Below are 22,357 nucleotides of genomic sequence, written 5' to 3'. Positions count from 1 at the left end.
TTGTAAGATACAACTGTACTTGAAGTCACAAGTATGTAGTTAGCATGCTGTCTTAAAACAAGGTAGCAATTACCTAGTGATTAGCTGTTAATCTGTCTATTCAAACTGATTTTCTGTCTCTTAAAAATAGCAAAATTATACAGGGCTTAAATCAATTTGATGTGGAAAATTAGTTTTCACCCCTATGCTAGAATTTAAGCATTAAAGAGAAATTGATTCTACACTGTAGAGTTGGCATGCAGGGGGAAAAAAAGAAAGAAAGAAAAGAAAAAGAAAAAACATGTACTACACATGACCCCAATTTCAAATTTCACTTGCTGGCAATTCGTTAATTCTTATGTTTTGGGAATTCCCCATGCTGGGGATGCAGAGGTGAATGAGATAGATCCGGTCCCTGTGCTCACACAGTTTACAGCTCTCATTTCAGCAAGGGAACCCACTCAAGTGAAGAATTCATGGTGCTGCTAAGGTCTGAGGGAAAAAGAAAGGTGTTTATCAAATGTGTTTTGTAATAGCATTCCTCACACAGAAATGGTTTTTATCAGTGTCGAGTTGAAAGAACATACAATTACAACAGCAATATGTACTTATCATTGTGACTTAGGCACTCTTCTAAGTGCATTACATTTTTAATTCATTTCATTCTCATCATAAGAATGAGTTAGATAAACTTATTACTCTCTTTTTAAATGCGAGGAAACCAAGGCATAGAGAAATCACTAGGCAAGGAGGTGGTAGGTAGACCTATGTCAATCAAACAAGTCTCTCAGTCCATTCTCTGGGAATCTTACACTGTCTCCAAGCATCTGTTGTAGTGGTAAACAAGGTATTTAAATATTTTGAAAAAAGTGTATCTCTAAATCTTGAAGGTAGCAAACTGCACACTTTATTTATTATTTTAAAGATTTTACTTTTAAGTAATCTCTAAACCCAGCGTTCAGCTCAAACTTACAACCTGAGATCAAGAGTTTGTCAGGCGTCCCAGCAAAGCGCAAGCTTTAAATTCATGAGCAGACAGTGCGTGTTGCACTGCCTGTTCAAGGACTAGATAGTGTTTATACATACATACCTAGGAAAAAATCTGATTAACTTAGTTTTAGTACTCTATTTCAACCTAGTGGACAAGGTCACTCTAGTGTGAACCTGTTAACAAGATTAATATTAATAATAAGAAGATAGCTAACTTTAATAGAAAGGATTAATTCTAAGTAACTATTTACTAGCTTTAAGTGAGACAAAGTTTTATATTGGGGTATGCTCCATGTTTCCAGCTAGAGAATTGCATTTACTTGCCTTTTTATATGATCTTAGGAACTGTTGATAACGGTGCTTCATAGCTTTTTCCTGGTCGTTGCACATGTAGAAAATGAAAACATTTGGAGGCACACTAGGGTAATGGGCAAGGCTACTCTAGGCTAGGCTAGAGACTGCCCGCCACAGCCTCCTCCTGTCAGCTGCCCCGAGGCCTTAGGAATCCCTATTTGAGTATATCTGGGACCAATCCTAGCCTGACAGGTGGCTATGGGACTGCCTTGAGGAGCTCTGACCTAAAAGTATTAGCAGGGCTGAGATTGGGAGAAATTGAATAACTTGCTACAAATACACATATTTTTCTTAATTCTAACATCTCAATGATTTATTTCTAAAGAAGGAAGTCTCATGCCACAAACTCTACTATTCAAATTCTACTTAGGTAAACTAACAGAATTTTGAAAGAGTAAAAAATGATTATAAAAGGTAAGGCGTTATGATCATAGTCATTTTGAATTTTCTATTCACATGCTTTTATACAAATTGTTGTATTTTGAATTGCATATTTTACTTTATACAAATAGTTCAGTAACAATGTTTATGATATGGAATGAAAACTTCAAAGGAGCATATGTTTAATGGCCTACATTCAACTAGGTTCAAAGCAGAGGAGGGGATTTGGGAATCTGAAAACAGATAATTCTATAGATATAGATAATATAAATAATTCATTTGTAAATGATCTGGAATTCTAGCTAAGAGATATAATAACATATATAATAATACAATATAATAATAATATATAGTAAGGGAAGCACAAAGCAAGTCTATAGAGATTCAAAGAAGAAAGCACTCATACAATTGTAGAAGAAATAAGAATGATTAAAGAAGTAGACAACTTTTGATGGATTGGACGCCCAAGATATTCCCATGGAGTAACAGCAGGTAAAGAAGGAGGGGAACAGGGACCCTATAGGAGCCCAGGTGAATAAGTAAGAGTAAGGAGAGAATATGTGTCCCCACACCCAGGAACCAGGTACTAGATCTGTTATGTTATGTATATGTTACAACCTATAAATGAGTAGATGGTGATGACCTTGGAAAGCTAATAAAGTTAGCTTTATTCTAACTTTATTAGCTGCAGATACTATATTACCTGGGATACTATATTACTGAGATACTATATTACCAGGGATTCCAATAAGCACTGAACTGGGCAAGTAATGAGTAGCCACAGCTTTTTTTTTTTTTTTTTTTTTTAGCAAGTGAGTCACATGACTAAGGTCAGGAAAAGGGGAGAATAATCAGATGAACTTGTGTGGAAGAGTTTAGAAAAGGTGATTGTTGTAGTAATATGGGTAATGGAAAAAGAGGGCCTGGAATGCTATTTAATAATTCTAATTACCTATAGCATTGTATCATTTCATACTTGACACAATCCCCTGAGACACATATCATTAGCCCCATTTTACATATGAGGACACTGAGGCCCAAAGCCAGACTTTGACTCCCCTGCCGGGGCACTTTATCCACAATGCTCCTTCCTACTAGTAGGCAGTGTCCAGGGAAACAGAAAGCAGGCCCAATGAGGAAAGATTTGATGGAGATGGAATCCATCACTAGGAAAGGTAAGAATTAGAAATTACTTTAGATGAGGGGTGCCTGGGTGGCTCAGTTGCTTTAGCATCTGACTCTTGATTTCAGTGCAGGTCATGATCTCGTGATTCATGGGTTTGAGCCCCGCAGCAGGCTCCTCACTCTCAGTGTGGAGCCTGCTTGGTATTCTCTCCCCTTCTCTCTCTGCCCCTCCCCCATCACTCTCAAAATAAATAAATAAACTTACAAAAAAGTACTTCAGATGACAAGAAGGATTTGGTGGTCAGACAAAAACGTTCTCCTGCTGACACGGAGAATGATTTGATACCCCAATTGGAAAGGTCTGTCAGGTATTTGCAATAAATTAGGCATAGAGATGCAAATTTGTGGGTGCTTCTCACAAGTGATAGCTGAAGAGAGAGAGCAACCAAAGAGCACCAGGAGCACGATCGATGATCGATCGTAGGGTCATTCCCAAATCAGGACATATAAGGAGTGGATGAGAAATGTCAAAGACTAATTAAGGTTCAGTGTCTTAGTAAACATTGAACCCAAAGAGCAGTTTTACTAATTGCTTGAATTTTATTAATCTACAAATAATTAAGTGGTTCCTAATATACATTTATTTTTACTATAAAAACAATGTGGGATGAAAGGAAGAAACAAAAACATAGTAAAAAGTGTTGCTTAAAATTTCTGTTTCAGTTTGAGAATGATCAACATATTGCCAGATAGTCCTAAATTGGACAACGTAGGAGAATATAGGATTACAGTAAATTGCTTTTTAGGTTTCTACCGTGACAGAAGCTATGAGAGTTTCCCCAAAGTCTCATCTGATGAGCAACCTGATAAGACAGATTATGACAATAATTTTCTCCATAGCAACAGGTTTGAATAATGGATACATGGTACTATCTGGTATACACATTGATTATTTTAGACCCCAGTGGTTCTTTTTTAATTCTGCCTATAAAATTTAGCTGATTTGTTGCAGAACTGCAGACTGGAGTAGGTAATAAAACCCATGTTTTTCAGGAGGATTGGATACTTTCTTAGATATTTATTAAGCAATAGGTGATCTCTCTCGCCTATGGAGTATCTTCAAGTTCTAATTTATTTCCCTGCTTTTTAGAATGTATCTGAGGTGACTTGGCAAGAACAAATAGAACACTGAGATGAAAGAAGTCAATACTTAGTGCCACCTACTGTCAACACTGAACTCAGTGGTTTTTTTTTAGGTAAGAGAACACTTGGGTGCAACATTGCTGTGTCCAAAAATCTTCTGTGCAGACATTTGCCTTAAATGTTGGAAACTGAACAGGTATTAATATAATTCCTTATAGGATATACACATAGCATTTGGTAGAAAATAATAAAAATTCTAATGGAGTAGGGGTGTTAAATAGTGTTAAATACACTGTTAGTGATTACCCTTGTGGTTTGGAATGAAAAGGGAGAGTAGGTGCCAATTCGTATGTGAATATTTCAATACAGAGAAGTATATATTTTTTCTCTTTAGAAATGTAAATTTTACCTCACATATTTGGGTTTCTAATCATGATTACGTTTAGCTTTAAAAATGCGGTGGTCCACACAATGTAGAAGGCTAACTTGTTAAACTTGTCGCTAACAGAGATAAATGTGGTGATAGTGATTGATTCAACACTCCTCCAAACTGGAACTGAGTAAAGAATAAGTCAATGTGAGCCAAGACCTCGTCCTGCTCTCTGATACTTGTCCCCCACCCCACATACTATATACCTGTGCATATATTATGTAGTAGCTAATAACCTTGAAGGATAAGAGGCAGTGAAAATGAACTCCTGGGGCACCTGGGTGGCTCAGTCGGTTGAGCATCCGACTTCGGCTCAGGTCATGATCTCACAGTTTGTGGGTTCGAGCCCCGCATCAGGCTCTGTGCTGACGGCTTGCTCAGAGCCTGGAACCTGCTTCAGATTCTGTGTCTCCTTCTCTCTCTGCCCCTCCCCCGCTCACGCTTTGTCTCATTCTGTTTCTCAAAAATAAATAAATGTAAAAAAAAAAATAAAAACATTAAAGAAAATGAACTTCTGCACAGGAAGAGAGCTGCTGGGATGGCAGCATTACAGATCTGTGTCCTGGAAGTGCACTGCTTTATAGCAAATGTGTTCAAACAACTTTATATCAAGTTGTTTCTTCTGCTCTCCATGAAACAGGAACAATAGCAATTGGAAAACTGAAAGTCAAAAAATGACTAAATCATCCTTTTTTGTCCACAGTGATTAGTTAATAGCCCTATTTTTTAAGTGACAACTATAAAGAGATCTTATTTTGGTTGAAGAATGAGTTGGCTAGGGAGATTTGAAATGGATTGCCTGTATTAATTGATTACAGGAACCATCCCCTCATCATTTAGGAAGTGATATAAACAAAATAAAATTCTATAGTCTTGTTCAAGAGATATCTCAATTTTGACCAGTGTAGCTGAGGCAGAGGACTGTTTTCCACTTTATGGTAATTTTATCATCTAATATTTATTTATTTATTTATTTATTTTTATTTATTCACTTATTTTTGCTACAGGCAGTGTTTGGGTAATCTGCAAAGGGTAATCTGCAGTATCATCGATATCACTTGAGAGTTTGTTAGAAATGCAGATTCACAGGCCGATATTATACCTACTGAATCTGATTCTCTGGGAGTTTGGCTTAGGAAACTGTGTTTTGTTTTTAATATTATCTTTTTAATGTTTATTTATTTTTGAGACAGAGACAGAGACAGACGAATTGGGGAGGGGCATAAAGAGAAGGAGACAAAGAATCTGAAGCAGGCTTCAGGCTCTGAGCTGTCAGCACAGAGCTCAATGTGGGGCTTGAACCCAGAAACTGCGAGATCATGACCTGAGCCAAAGTCAGCTGCTTAACTGACTGAGTCACCCAGGAACCCAGGAATCTGTGTTTTAACAAGCTCTCTGGATGATACTTAGATCTGCTAAAATTTGAAAACACAAGATTGGATAATGAGGAGAGGCACTCAAAGAAGTCAGGAAGCTTAGAGTAAGCAAACTTTGTGATTCCTTTTTCCACCAAAGCTGAATTAAAAGAAAATCACTTAGAAAGCAAATGAAAGTCTCTCTTGTCTCTAGAGAAGACATAATCCCATTGGACAGCAATGTAACAAAGATAAGGAACAGTCGTTTGCAGAATGGCATTTCTCCTAAGTGGGGAGGGGGCTTATAGTTACGGTATTACAGGGCATAATTTTTTTTAATGTTTATTTATTTTTGACAGAGAGAGAGAGAGAGAGAGAGACAGAGCATGAGCGGGGGAGGGGCAGAGAGAGAGGGAGACACAGAATCCAAAGCAGGCTCCAGGCTCTGAGCTGTCAGCACAGAGCCCAACGCAAGGCTCCAACTCACAGACTGCGAGATCATGACCTTAGCCGAAGTCGGATGCTCAAAGGACTGAGCCACCCAGGCGGGGGCATAAATTCTAATACGAATGCATTACAATGTTCAATACAAGTTTGGGATTACGAACATTACTGTTGACTTCCTTTGGTATGAATACTTAGAGTTAAATATCACAATAATTGCTACATCTCTGATCTAAGTTATTAGACCACAGTACATAAATGTACTGTGTACATATTTCCCAAGTTTTTCTCAGCACATTCAACCTATGGGCTTCACTCATCACTCGCAGACAAAACACTGGTAACTCCAAAAAAGAGCATTTTATTAAATTATTAATTTAATAAATTAATTATTTTATATTAATTAATATTTATTTATTAAATTTTAATTTTAATTAATATTTATATATTAAGTTAATAAATAAATTTATTAAATTTATACAAATTAAGTATAACTTCTACCTGTGAATGGTAGATCCCAACTAGCATTACCCTTAATGACTAAAGAATAATAGATCTAAGAACTGGACCTAGAAATAGCCATCCCCTCCCCTGGGAACGGAGCAAGGAGGTCCCCAGGAAGCCTGAAAGTTTACATAGGCCAATCCACCAGTAACATCAGTAACATCTGCCTTCGGAATGATATTAACCAGAAATATCGGAAATATTGGGGAAAAACACAAAAGCTAAAAATAATTTTCATATTGTAGCAATAAAAAATCAGAGAAGCTATTACCTTTCAACTGTTTTAATCCTCAAAGTCTGGGGATGTACAATGAGATTAAGATCAATGAAATCACTAGTTGGTGAATTGGACCAATTTAAAAATTAACCAACTTAATTGTCACTCTGTAGCTACTCTATTCCGCAGCTAACAGTATTTAAAATATACATATGTAATTTTTTCATCCCTCTAAGTCTCTTTCCTTATGAAGACAAAAAACATTATCTTATTTTTGGTAATGATGCTCTTTTTAATTTTTTTTAATTTTTTTTTGAGAGAGAGCGAGAGAAAGAGAGAGAGAGACAGGAAGGGGCAGAGAGAGAAGGAGACACAGAATCCAAAGCAGGTTACAGGTTCTGAGCTGTCAGCACAGAGCCTGACATGGGGCTCAAGCTCACAAACCATGAGATCATGACCTAAGCCAAAGTCGGATGCTTAACCTACTGAGCCACCCAGGTGCCCCGTGATGCTCTTTTTAATACATGTATTTTATGTATTTACTAGTAAAAAAAATCGTATTCTCTTTGGGAAAATATTTTTCATTTTCCATTTTTAGTAGACATCATAACAGCTTTTGATTAAATCCAGATGATTAATCATTATTTTCATTAATTATCCAGACAAAGATGTGCGTACATTATACTTCTACTTCCTGACAACAGAGGGTCTCTTGGCAAACTTGATTAATTTGTTTTGCATCCAAATTAACTGAAGCATAAAAATAAATACTAGTAATTTCCAGCAATCTGAAGAAAAATTAAAGATAAACAGTAGGAAAAATAATAGTAGGAAAAAACACATTGTTTTACAAGAAACATTTGTTAAGGCTTTGTCATTGACAAAAAGAAAAAAAAATGCCTTAGTAACTTGAGAAAATATGAAAGTTTTCTCAATTTATATTGTTAATATTTAATTTTGGAGCAATATAATGGTGGAAATCAGGAGTGTTTCTTATCATTTTGAATTCATATGGTCTCAAGAATTAACAAAACTAACTTTAGATCTTTTTTAAGCTCTAAAAATCCCTGCTAACAGATCATTACTCTTAGAGTCCAGTATGCTGGACACAAAAATAATGCATATTGACCATAGGGAAGCAATTGTGCAGAGTTGGAATGCCAATATAGAAATCAAATCCACTATGGAAAACTTAGTTATTTATTTACAATCCTGCTCTCTTGACAAAATAATGTGGGAATAAGGGGATTGCACGTAGAACAGACAAAGGGTTCTGAAAGGAACCTTTCAGAAAGGAAATCTTCCTTTATTTTGATAAAAACACTCTATACAGATGCAGAGGTATATTTGAAATTAATAGTCATATATAATTTTTGAGGCATAACTCTGATTTGTATAAAGGTACCAGTTTAAGATATTTTCAAAAGCCTGGCTCATATATTCATTTATTTTACTCCTGTACAACCACTAATTTGTGAATTAGTTAGCTGATTTCAATACTTCATTTTAATTAGAAAACATTATTGCGGCACTTAGGTGGCTCAGTCAGTTGACCTGGGATCTCGGCTCACTTCACGATCTCACGGTTCATGGGTTTGAGCCACAGGTCAGACTTTGCACTAACAGCATATTCTCTCTCTCTGCCCCTCTCTGCCCTCAAAAACAAATAAACATTAAAAAAAAATTTCTTTAAGAAAACATTATTTATACACTTGGAGGGAATTTCAAGAGATTTCAAATTACATTACTGAAAAGAGTAAAATGAAAATGCTAAGGTTAATACCATATACATGTGTGTGTGCACATATACACACATATATATAAAATACAAAATACTATAATTTTATACAATAATTTTTCAACCTGCCTTAAATCATGAAGCCAGCAGACAAACCTAGTGTATAAGGTATACTATCTTTTTTGTAAATAGATATGTAAAATGTTTTTCAAACAGCAGGTGGCAATCTTTGTAAATGTGATTGCAGCAACATCATTTTTAACTGTACATATGCAGGTGAAAGACAGTTTTAAATGGCCGGTTAAGGTCCTTAACATATTCACAATAGTTTCGATAACTTCAAATATTAAAAGGGTCTTATTTAATCATGTCTTACTGTTCTAATGAAATTTCTTTTTGGGCAAATAAGTGTTTTGTTTAATGTTTCTTAATTCTTATGGAGCACAGGTGGAATTTCACATTACTAATCTTGTGTAGGTATCCTCAATAAAATTCTACTTGCTGGTTATCACTTATCACTCTGAATTCAGGTGGTCTTAAGAATTAACGAAGATAATTTTAGATCTTTTCTAAGCTCTAAAAAAATCCTACTGACATACTGTTACTCTTAGAGCCCAGTTTCTATTGGTATTAGTGTTGAACTGTGAGAAGTCTTTAGAATTCTAACTATGGAGAAAAACAAAGCTTTGACTCATGAATATCTCTTAGAATGCCTTGTTTGTTTGTTTTTTCCCCAAACTGATGCAGTCACATTTGGAAATCCATTGCTTTCTGAACTGAAAAGGAACCTTAAACAGCTGTACTCTCCACACCTATTGGAACTAGATAGCCAGAGAGATAAGCTAGCTTGCCCACAAGGCATTACTAGCAGTAAGTGCCTCTAATAGGGTCTTCAAATTCTTTTAAGTTTTCAGCACTTCCTTTATATAGAGCTATGAAACTTAAAAATTTCATCCTATCATCTTTTTAGTATGTTTACAGTAATTTTGTCTATGGTATCATTCTAAAATCCTAATTTTCAATTATTTATTGAGTCCTCAGTATGTCAATAATATTTTATGTAATGTATGAACAATTAAGAAGGAGTCTTTGTTGTAAAATAGTCTATTAAAATATATGATCAGTAATCTGGGCAATTGTTGACTTTTCATTTTTTTCTATCCTTATATGTAAAATCCTTTAATACAGTAACATTTCCATTCTTTCACCACTAATTAAGACCTTATGTTTTCATTTTAAAATGCATTCCTCCTAGCAGAAAATGGGACAACCAGGGCAAGTTAATGGGGATGCCCGAAGTCCTACATGGGGATGGATTAACAGAGAAATTTAAAAGTTTCTGAATTTCAAACATCATCTCTTTATTTTCTCACTCAGCTATCTAACACTTATGTCTTTCTACTTCTATCATAAATAATCTAAGGCAACTGGTTTTGTGTTCTCAGTCAACAAATACTTCAAGAACATAGTGAAAAATATAGTACCCCAAACTAATTTAAATCCTATCTAGCCATGTTATTGTTCAATTGGGCTTCCTTTGTATAATCACATTTTTCAACGTGATATTACAGCAAATAATTAAAAAACTCATGGAGGCAACAGTCTATGACACATAAACAGAGGAAACCTCATACATACATTACAGAAACAAGTAAATTGCCACTTATCATTAGCAATCCTTCAATTGAGCAATTATTGCCCTTAATGACAATATTTTTAATCCTTTTTTTTTTTAAGGTAACAAAATATTTCCATTGGGATAAACTCAGCTCATTCTCACCAGGACATCGTTGCTCACTGCATCTTCTCACTTCTTCACCTGTTCCTTCACATTGCTGTCCTGTTATTGCTGCACCCTGACAGGTCCTTATTCGCCTTTCCCAGCCGCCATCACAGGACTTGGAACATCCGCTCCAATGACCCCACTGATTCCACTGACCATTGGCTGAAAGAAATGCGTCATGGTCAATGGCAGTAGCCTACTGAAACTGTTTTAAGAATTTTGAAATCTGAGGACCATTACTGTCTGTTCATTTTTTATTAAGCTACCACAACAAACAAGCTGTATTCAAATATTTGGCTTGCTAGTCAAATATAGAGCACTGTGATTAACATAAGTTTATATAAATTTGTCAGAATCTTCAAATGGGCATTGAAACTTGTAAAAAGGACAAGTTCAGTGATAAACTTCATCAACTTAATTTGTATTTAATCTAGGAATCTCCAGAATTTTGTTGCTTTATGAGTATGGCATACAGTAGAATTAGCTCTGGTACAAGTGGCATCATTTACCAGAAATACATAATCATCTAATTGTCCCATGATTGTCTGGCACGGTCCTGCCACATTTTATAAATGGCAGACATTCTTTAAATGTAGTGATCAGGCCTCACCTGTACACTCAGGGTTATAGCACTCTCTGCTTTCTGCCCATGGCCCTCTGCATTCAGAGCCCCCATGAGCTGCTGCAGTACACTGCCGGCTTCTCTGCTGGGTCCCATTCGAGCATGTCACTGAGCACTGACTCCATGAACTCCACTCTTGCCACTGCCCATCAACTGCCAAAGCAGAAAGAGAGTGTAAGGAGATGGTCCAATAGAGAGAGCTGTCCAGAAAGTATAAATTAAAATTAACCTTGGAGATGAATCTCAACCAGGAAACTCTAAGTGAATACAATGGAAAGTCACATTGGCATTAGATTTTATTATTACCCCCCTAAACTATTATTACCTTACTTTCTCATTTCTATTTCCTTTTATGTATCCAGTTTCTCTTTTGAGCCACTATTGCTTCAAAAATATTTATTGATTACTCAACAATGAGAGATCTCGAGCTAGGAGATGAGTACACAGAACAGTGAATAAAATAAATCCTGACCAATAACTCATAGAGCTCATGTTTTAAAGAAGGAATGAAACAACTAACTAAAAGCTAAATAAATTAATTAATTTATTTATAGCATTGTCTCAAAGGATAATTTCAAGACACTGTAAGAGTTTGCAGGGCCTGAGGAGTCTTCTTTGACAAAGTGAAGTTTCAGGCAAGCCTTGAAGAATGAGAAATAACATGACAGATGTTACGAGAAATAGGGAAATAAAAGAATAGGAATCCTACCCTCAAAAAATTTGTAATTTAGTAGAAGAATCACATTATGCACACGAATACATAAATAAAAGGTTAAAAGCAGTAACATCTTAACATGGCACATAAAGTAAATTATCACATCTACTTAGGGATAATTATGTTAGATTGATATGGTGAGATCTGGATAATTCAGACAAAGGAGACAGCACCCACAAAGGCATAATCCTATAGACCATAAAATACAAGTGAGCAAAGGAATCAGGCAAAAATATTTATCCAATTTAGAATGCATAAACTAGAATATAAGTATTATAAATGCACTGGTATATGACTGTCTGCTTTTTTCTCCATATCATTCCATGGTTCTTAGTTTCATTGCAGTGAGAGAGAATTCACCATAAATCCAGAATTCCAACATAAGATAATACTGCGGTGAAAACTCATCCACCCATCCAAACAAACAAAAAAGACTGGCAGAATATGAGTAAGTATTGTCAACCTAATTTCAGGCCTTGCAGGTAGCTATTAAAAAAGAAGATTATTTAATAGGTATCTACCTGTACTTAATAAACCCCTTGTGAGATTAAAAATCATGAAATACCAATTTAATCATCCCATTCATGTAATTTTAGCCTTTCACTTCATTAAAAGTATCTGATACAATCCTACTGGCTATGTAGTCCATTTGCCAGACAAAAAAAGAAAAGGCTAGTGAATCAATGGAATGTTATAAATTACCCATTTCCTCTCTATTTTGGCTTTAAAGATGAGTGCATTTCTCACTTCAGAAGTTTGCTTTTCAAAGATAGTATCTCTTGAGCTTGCATTATGAGCTCTCACTATACCAGGCATTCCTAGAAGAGTTTACAAAAATAAGATTTGTATCTGCACCTTATCATCTTTTGGGAAAAGAATGTACAGGTATTCAAATTTGTGACAATATTCAGAAAGCAACACATAAACAAAGACAAATTAGAGGATTTCAACCTGACTGAAAGCTGAGTGACTAGAATAAAGGAGTATGTGATGTCCTTGAGAATTCTGGTTTGAGGTAAACTTGTAGTTATCTTTATTTTTTAAATGAATGTAACAGTTACAGACTCACTGGCAAAGAAGAGAGGATAAGTCTTTCCAGCTAAGAAGATGTGGAGTCAGGTATGAGCAAATCAAAGGTGGAAATCAGAGAGAAGATAATTTGGCAGGGTGTTGTACTATCGGTGAGGAATAAGAAAAGACCTTGCTGACATTAGGAAAAATGAGAATATTTGTGAAGTGTTTTGCTCAGTAGGGTTTTCCTAAAAGAAGACTTTGCACCACCATTAGTAAATAAATAAATAAATAAATAAATAAATAAATAAATAAATAAAGTAAGTAAGTAAGTAAGTAAATAAAAACATTTTAAATTCATACATTTGTAGTATTAGTCATTCAGTCCTTTCTGCCAATGTACACATTCTGTTTTGGTTGAAGTTCAAGAATGGGTTAACATTAAACTTCTGAGGGACTTTTTGAGGTTCAACACAACCAAACACATCAACAAAACATATATTTTAGATAGGTACAGTTTTGCTCATAAAGTTAGTTACAGAAAAGAAAGCAATGAAACTGAAGTCATATCAAGTGGATGTTTTCACACTGAAAACTAGTTCCTTTTACTGAACATTATCTGCACCATTATGAAAGACCTGATTTGACAAAGTGACTGAGAAAAAAGAGGAAAACCCAATATTCCTTTGGAAAGTTAAGTCAAATTTATTGGGAAAATGGAAAATTGACAAGTTAGAACCAGACAGATACATCAATTTAATTTAAAGCATTAGACAACAGACATACACATGAAAGAATTTCTTTTAGTGCCAAGTGTGGGACATTGTTTTATTTAAATTTTTTTTTCAGTTTGATACCCTTAAATTAAAAAAAAATCATTTAATTGTGTTCTTTTTAGGGACATCAGACTCAAGACCTTTCAGGAAATGGTAGAGTTATTTTACCAAATTGGGAAAAAGTTGAGGATTTGAGAGGTGGAAATTAAGAGTTTTGTGTTAGACATTTAGCCATTTCTTTTTTTTTTTTTTTTTTACTTTTTTTTTACATTTATTTATTTATTTTTTTTTGAGACAGAGAGAGACAGAGCATGAACAGGGGAGGGTCAGAGAGAGGAAGACACAGAATCTGAAACAGGCTCCAGGCTCTGAGCTGTCAGCACAGAGCCCGACGCAGGGCTCAAACTCACGGACCACGAGATCATGACCTGAGCCGAAGTCGGACGCTTAGCCGACTGAGCCACCCAGGCACCCTGACATTTAGCCATTTCTAAGAAGGACATATGTATTATATTTTAGGTATAAATGTCAAGATTTTTAAAAATAAAAACCATTCACCATATGATCTATTTTATATTTATTTTTATAACCACTTATCTAAGTACTACAAGAAATGAAGTGGCTGCCTTTTTTGTTTTTATCGGATGCTTTACTGGGAATCTTTCATCCCTACATTCAGGTTTCCTTTCCACTTGGGTGAGTATGGAGGCAGCAGAGGAAACCAGCCCTTTTCCCCACCACCCACCTGCCCCTGTATACCACAGACTTCCAGTATTTTTAAGAGATACACTCCAGAAGCACTGCAAATCCACAAACCTGAAAATACTTCAAAGTTTCTTTCTAAAATTGTGTTCCTACTGAACGATGATTAACATCTTATTCGGTCAGAAAAGAGGTCTCAATAATTAGAGAAAATGTAAACACTCCAAACCTCTTCCTGGAGTCCTCTAATTCACTCATAGGTAAAGGAACAAAGAAAGTACACTGTGACACTGCTAGACTCTGGGAAAACTGTAGTGATAAAGACCCACCAAGCTGTCTTCTCACGGAACATATAGTCTGAGAGGGGAGTGAAGACAGATGATAAACAAGTAAATAAAAAAATGAACAAGAGAGTTTCAGCCAGAAGTGTCATAAAGACAATGTGATGAAAGAGGACAACGTGTTAGGGTATGCTCAGCCATGCCTCTCAGAAAAACAAAACAAAACAAAACAAAAACCCACATATTAGAGCGGAGTCCTGAGTCATTAACAGGAGCCGGAAATGTGAAGATCTGTGAAAATCTTTACACAGGTACAAAGTCCTGAGGCCAAGAAAATTTTGTGTATTCCAGGAAAGAGAAAAGGCAGGGGCTTCTGGGGATCACAAAAAGGGGGGGGGGAGTGGCAGGAGATGGGCTCGACAGTGTGCAGAAGCCAAATCCACGGGGCCCTCCAGTCCTTGTGACCAGGTCATATCAGAAGCCATGAGAGGATTTGAAAGTTGAGAAGTGATGTGATGTAATTTATACTTTAATATTTAATTTTGGACTTGTGATGATAATGGATTGTACAGGGCAAGCTTCAGTCTTGTGAGATAGTAGGGGACTATGCTGTAGCCCAGACAGAGGTGACAGTAGCTTAGATTATAGTGCCATCAGTCGAGACAGAAAGAAGTGGATGAACTTGTGGTGCTGTCTAGATGTACAGCTGATAGGTTGGCAGGGGAGCATAGTAAAACAGAGAATCCTGGTCGACTTTCAGATTTCTGGCTTACTGAAACAGGTAAATGGTGGACCCTCATGCTGAACTGTATTAGACTAGGATTCAAACACATCAGGGGTATATAGCCCTGATATCAAAATGTCTATTTTGAATATGTTGAATTTGTGATACCATTATAGTCATAATGCAGGGGGTCCTTATATCACATTAACCCTGTTTAAAATTAGGCCTCCCAAAAGTACTTGAAATGTAATCATCCCTCCTCTCTTTTCTTTTTTTGGAACACTGTTTGGTAAATATTGCATTAAATTACATAATTTCTTCTATAATATGTAGCTCAGTTAAGAACACCTTCTTAGGCTTTTTCCATTTCTCTTCATTTCCATCATAAGCATTTGCAGTTGCATTTTTTTTTGTAGTGTTATTTTTCAATTTAGAAACTCCAATTGCCTATTATTTTATGAGCTATCCTACAAAGGTGACTAAGAATAGAGAATAATAAGGCTGTATTTTGAAGCTGGGAGAGTGCTGAGAGATCAGCCTGTCTTACCATCATGCAGTGTGCTTCCTTATACAACAATGTCACCCTGGGGACAGTTAAAGTTTCGCTTCAGCAATGTGATACATTACTAGATTTTCTGGACCCAGAATAATTAAAATTGCAAACTCTAAATTGCTAGATTCCTGGGGTTTACTTTGTTATATGAACTTCCTCCTGCCATATATAGAGAGTTGCTATTGTGTTCACCTGGAAGAAAATCCTGTCTCCCACATACAGAGGCCAAATTAAATTCTGTGATACATTTTAATGAAAATACCGTGTTTCACTATATTTTCACATCCTTACCAATAACTGTTGACAATTACAATAGGTTGGAGAACAATAACCACAAGATAAAGTCATGACTATTTTGGATAATACAACTATCATTTTGGCAACTGTTTGGGGTTGATTATTGCTGATTAATGAAGCTATCTATATTTGGGGAGAAGAATTCTATCTTGTGGTATAAGATTTAGTAATGGTAAATTTGGAAACCTCCAATTTTTATTGAGTTGGGAGTTACCTAGGGAACTGGAAAGACCCCTAGAGTGTATAAGGCTGAAATGTCACAAGCCAACCTCTTGCTTTGGGCATATGCTAGAGAGCATAAACTTGGTTCCCATTTGCTATTTTCAAATAAATCACAAAAAGGGAAAAAAAATGAAGTATCATTTAAAAAACTAAAATTAAAAATAGAAGCAAGTTATCATGGTAAGGTCAACAAGAATAAACAAATAGTTGGGAAGTAAGTTAAGAGAAAGTTTACATGAGAAAAAAAATTAAATAACAAAAGAAGGCAAGCCAGGATTAATAAAGACACAATTTTTAACAGTCTCATAAGCTAATACTGAAAGATCACTAGAGTAATGCTAAAAATTTGAAATGACACAAAATGAATACAACAGCCATACAACAGACTAGAAGGTTAAGAAGACAAAAATGTAAATTAATTAAAAAACAGGTTAATGAGATAGCATTTGAACTACAAATTATAACATTCTCATGCAGAGACAACCAGGGACTTTTGAACCAAGGTCAGGCAAATGTTTAGCATCTTCCCACTGATTGCCCTCACTGAAAGGATTCCCTGCAGAGGGACTGTGGGCAGATGACCCTCTCATAGATGCTGAGGAATCAAACTTTAGGTCAACAGGATACTGAAGCCTCTTGCTCTAGATAACAGACATACTTGGGTCTAGCTGTGTTCCTGAGGACTTATCCTTGGGTGATTCTTTCATTCTTCTTACGGTTTGCAAAAGACTATGAATATATATGAAAAATACAACCTGACAGGATCTCTCTGGGAGATTCTGGATTCACAGGAATGCATTTCTTAAATGCAGGACTGACCAACCAGTGTGACACAGCCCCAGCCCCACAGACTGGCTTGAGCCCTTATACATGTACTTCTCCCTAGTACAAACCAGGCAGAAGTAATCTGTATGGGCCAAGGTCAGGTCACCCCAAAATATGCCACTTTGGTATGTTGATTATTTTAAATAAAAGTTAGTTAAAAAAAGAATACTATGCCCCTCCTCTTGTCTCCAGAAAGCATAAAGTAAATCTCCCATGTGAGAGGTATCCTCTCTATACTAGAAGGTAAAGAGACATTCCTTACTACCTGAAATAGGGAGTTTAGAGCCTAGAAGGCTAGATAAATAATTCTTTGTTACTTTTTTCTAATTTACTACCCCAGCCCAAATTCTATTTAGAATTCCTTATTGACTGAAGCTCCCAAACTTAAATTTTCTTTGTCCTGTCAATTCCTCACAGATTTATTGTCTCTGTCTAAGAAGTATAGAAACTTCCTGCCCTGGTCATTTCTTTAGGACTCGATTTCATTATTGGGCCTCTGTGTACATGTAATAAAACTTTGAGTTTTTAATTCTTAAAACAGCTGAAAAACCTTGAAGGGTAGAAGGGAAAATGTAAAGTCCTCCTTTATAAATCTCTTTGAGTCTATGATTAAGGCTGTCCATAAGAAACAAAAACTATCATAATGTTCTGAATTTATTTCACCCATTTCTTCTAAATCCTTTACTTTTAAAGTAATATTATCATAAAAATCATGATAAATATCCTCCACTTTATATTGTTTTATACTTTTCAAGATTCTGTCACCTAATTTTAATCATTTAACAATCCTCTAATATAGCAGAATAATGAATGCTGGCTCCATTTTACAAATGAGAAAATTGAGAGACAGAGAAGATGAATACATTGCTTAAGTAAATACTTATAATTAAAGATTGGGACTGAATCTTAATCCATGTCTTATGAATTCCAGACCACTGTGGTTGCCACTGAATCATTTAATTCATATGTACTTATATATATTTCAGCCTATAAATGAAAACTAATTTGTCAATAATTCTTTCATTTCTTTTAGTCTTCAATCTATCTCTCAATTATTACTTATCCCTATTCTCTTTATTATTTGCACTTTACTATACAAATTATATCAGAATGAGAATTGTCACAACTGAAACAAAGAAGACCAAACTTGACATCTTCAACTACTGACATAGGGAAATATTTTAACTATTACTCCAAAGTAACATAGTATACAGAAAATCACTATTAACCTTGAGGCTTTGGACTAAGAATTTAAGATTTTATTTTTCCATAAAAAACTTAACTTTGGAGAAGGTTCTAATTTTATTTTGGGTACATACATCTATATAATTTTAGTGGAGAGCCTACCTAAGAAAGGTGAACATTCCATCAAATCTAACACTTATCTTTCTCCACTTGAATAATAATAAAAAATCAAAAACATTAAAAACAGAAGCATGTAAAGTGATTAAATCACACTAGAGGAGGAATCACCATCAAGGTGATATCCAGGAACTGGTCTGACACTTACAGCTAGACTCAGTGCTGTTAGCAGCTTTCTTGGTGCTCATAGCAAGTCTGTGAATCTAAAACCAGAACAAAGAACATTAACAGTAGACAAGGTCATTCTGAGACTGTGATAAAGTGAGATAAAATGAAACATGGTCACAGTGCAACCCACAAAGTTCTAGACATTCTCTTCTCTCAGCTAATATGACTGACTACCACTTCTTCACCAATTACAGCAAGTTTTCCTTCCTCCTGGATTATTTATTAAGGTACCTAATAATAGAATTCTCCCCCATTCCTGACAGTCTTAAATCCAGAGCAAAGTCCCACTTCCTAACACCTTCCTTGAAATCATCCCAAACAAGCCCAAACTCTTAGTAAGTCTTTCTAACTCCTCCTGAGATGTCCACAGTTCCCTATATTAATTTTTCCTCAGTGCCAAGAGTAACAAATTAAACTTGTTCAAGTACAAGTGTCATACAAATGGACTTTGACTATATATAGGGCACTGACAGAATAATAACTGATACTTGTACACCATCTGCTGTCTACCAAGTTGGTTCCTTTACAGCATCACACAAGGTCCTCTCACAGTCCTGTGAAGTGGGTATACTATTGTTCCTGTCTTATAGAAGAAGAGACTAATAATTGGGGGAGTAACACAGATATTAAAAGGTGATACCTAAATTTAAATATGTGTTCTTTTGTGAAAGTCCAAGTTCCACTACACTACATCTATGTATTATTAAATAGACCCAGAAGATGTCATATAATTTTTAAGGGGGATGAGAACTAAAAATTTGGATATGTCTATATCAAGAAAATCCATTCAATAGAAATGTATTAGATATGGCTGGTACAAAGTTGCACAAAGAGATAAATAGGCAATGAAAACAAATTTCCTTGTATACACTAATTAGTACTATACTGAATTTGATGCTCAATTAGGGATTGCAATGAAAATTTAGAGAAAAGAGAAAAAAAAACATGGGTTAGATTGCCAGAAGTTCTAAGTTTTATGAGATAAGAAAAATAGACCAAAAGACAGACATACACATACATACACACACCCTTCCATAGATCACACTTAATTATTAGAATAGATGAGAAAAGGAGGGAAAAGGGGTCACATTATTTTATAGCCAATGAATGAGTCATAGTGAATCCCTTTTGTTGCTCTATGCCTCTTGCCCACCTCCCTCCACCACCAGTATCTGTTCTTAGACATGGTACACAAATTAGTAACTGATAACTCACACTAGGATATATCATATCTACCTTTTCCTTTCTTTCTTCTCTCCCTATATGAATTCCAGGCAGACAGCTTTCCCTCACCTCAAAAGAAGTGAGAGAAAGGTGGACATTGACTAAGGAAAGTACCTGGTGAAAATAGGATATCATCCCCTTTCAAGCTGATATAAAAAAATTTGCAAAGTAAAACATAATTCATTATTTGATGTGAACAACACACATCATAGTATCCACTTCATTATAGTGGTTATATGTATTTCTTAAAAACATGATGCTGGAATGCTGATATGACATGATCCAACACTAAAATATCACTGCCCATTACCCTAAGACACATGGTCAGATCTTGGAAAGGTGGTGAGTGGAGACCCAATTTGTTGTTTCAATTGTTTCTTCTGTTCTCTTCTGCTCTTCACCTGACAATTGGCCTAGCCAAGGGAACCAAGGGTCGGTCTTGGCTCACTTTCTTCATTACTGATACACGACCTATCACAGCCTTATACCTTAAGATGGTGTCTCTAGGATCTCAGGTTGGATGGCTACTAGAAATATAGTTTGAAATCACTGAGTTCTCAAATTATCACCTTTCATTGAGGTTGAGTATTTATATGTGTTTTTCAGAACTGCATTCAACTTTCAAATGCTTATGTCTGTATCCTCTGAAGAGATTGCAAATTTCTTGAGATTCTTCTTCTCAATAGTGTCTTGCATCTTGTTGACACATGATGATGCTTTTATATATAATGAAGGCACCTGAGTTTAGCTATAAGACAGTTCTAAGGAGAATTCCAAATTTTTGCACCAAATAAATCTTACATATTTCAAAGACATAATGTCAAAATGTTCAGTAAAGTATAAAATCTTTTTTTTAAATAATAGCCATTAGAATTCCCTTTGAAATAGTAGGGAAACTGGGATACAACATGGTATGAGTTTTACATCTTTTAAGATATAACTGAGTTTAAGAATGGAAATAATAGGAATCAGAAACAACACATAATAAATTCATTAAGTACCCAATATGGATCCATAATGCTCACGTATAAGAGAATATGAGCTACGCCAGATTTACAAATAATGCAAACATACCTTCCAAAATTTAAAGACCTTCACAAAAGAAAGACCTAATTTTAATGGCCCTAAAGTGATTCCAATGACAGAGTGATGCTGCTAAAACACAACTAGCTTGAAAACACTTGTTTACTACTTCAGTGATGAAGCAACAACTGTATCAACTTAGAATAATATGAGTTTTCTTATCTGAATTCTCACAACTTAGCATCCCTATTTACTGACCCCCAAACATTTTACTCCTAGAAAAGCTCATGGAAAGTAGACTACAAGAAACATAGTTAATAACATTTTAACTGCTCAGTGTCTTTTTTCTTTATACCTCTGGGATTAGCTGAGGTAAAAGATGTAATAAAAACTAATATATTAAAAAAGAATCTATAGTTAACTATTATTTTTCATTTCCCCACATTACCTATTTTTTCATATTCCATGGACAAATAACAATGAACTATAATTGACTTTCTGTAAATGTCATAGCTTAGCAGTTAAAAAAAAATACCTAAAATTTGTATAAGCTGGCCCAAATCTTCAGGAAAAAAACAGTACATAAATATATTTGTATGTGTCCATATGCTTGTCTGTATGTTTATAGAGACACAGAAATAACAGAACATAACATTTCATAAGTATTTTTTCTGGGGGTGATTTGCAGATAAGGAATCATAATTTTGACTCCCTGATATTCATAATTACATGAATATTGAATTATATAAGTTATATTAATTCACAGAATTCATAAAATTCTAGGAGTAAATATAATGACTATATCTTTAAATGTATATTGTGATATAGGAATCTAGACGTCTTCTCTGAAGTCAAAGGGAACAAGAAGCTTGTTAAATGACTTGCATATCTATATTTTGGGTGGCTTTTCACAGTTCAAGATGTTTTAGATACTTAAAATTTCCAGAGGAACTAAATCATTGCTTCATGACATAGGATAATACCTTGGGGAACTGAAAGTACAAATGGGACTGAATGTAAGATAGATAATATGTTTGGAGCACATTAACGGGATCCCAGCTATGTTGCTCACATGCCGAATGGCCCAATGAAGAAGTCTCCCAAAGAAAAGATGAATATTTATATTGGTCTTTGCCATTCTTCTTAGCCTTTGCCACTTGCTACTCATGTCTATCTCTGTAAGATATGCCTTGGCTAGTCCTGGGAGATCCTATCATTTCTTTGTGTGTATTTTCTGTCATAAGTTGCAAGCTCCTTGAACCGAAGACCAGTCTTTTTTTTTATTTTGTAGTTACATAACAGATAATAAATATATAACAGAATTATAAAGACTTCTCTCTGTAATAATGGGTGCAATTATCAAATTCAGGTAAAATAGCATTGGAATATTTTAAACTAAAGAAAAATTT

General features: G+C 35.2%; 1 protein-coding gene across 5 annotated transcripts in view; it reads right to left on the bottom strand.

The window, feature by feature from the left end:
- The window catches only part of ADGRB3 (adhesion G protein-coupled receptor B3), a 729,921-nt gene that overhangs the window by 397,593 nt on the left and 309,971 nt on the right, over positions 1-22,357 (bottom strand). For all 5 annotated transcript variants that reach the window (XM_058734363.1, XM_058734362.1, XM_058734364.1 and 2 more), the window contains 2 exons: positions 11,054-11,218; positions 10,441-10,605 (listed from right to left, as the gene is read on the bottom strand). In XM_058734363.1, coding sequence (XP_058590346.1) covers positions 10,441-10,605; positions 11,054-11,218 — 330 coding nt within the window. The remainder of the gene's footprint in view (positions 1-10,440; positions 10,606-11,053; positions 11,219-22,357) is intronic.

This window comes from Neofelis nebulosa, chromosome 6, assembly GCF_028018385.1.
Source record: "Neofelis nebulosa isolate mNeoNeb1 chromosome 6, mNeoNeb1.pri, whole genome shotgun sequence".
In the NCBI taxonomy this organism is placed as follows: domain Eukaryota; kingdom Metazoa; phylum Chordata; class Mammalia; order Carnivora; family Felidae; genus Neofelis; species Neofelis nebulosa.
The sequence above is the reverse complement of the archived record's forward strand: the minus strand, read 5'-3'. Positions and strand labels throughout refer to the sequence as shown.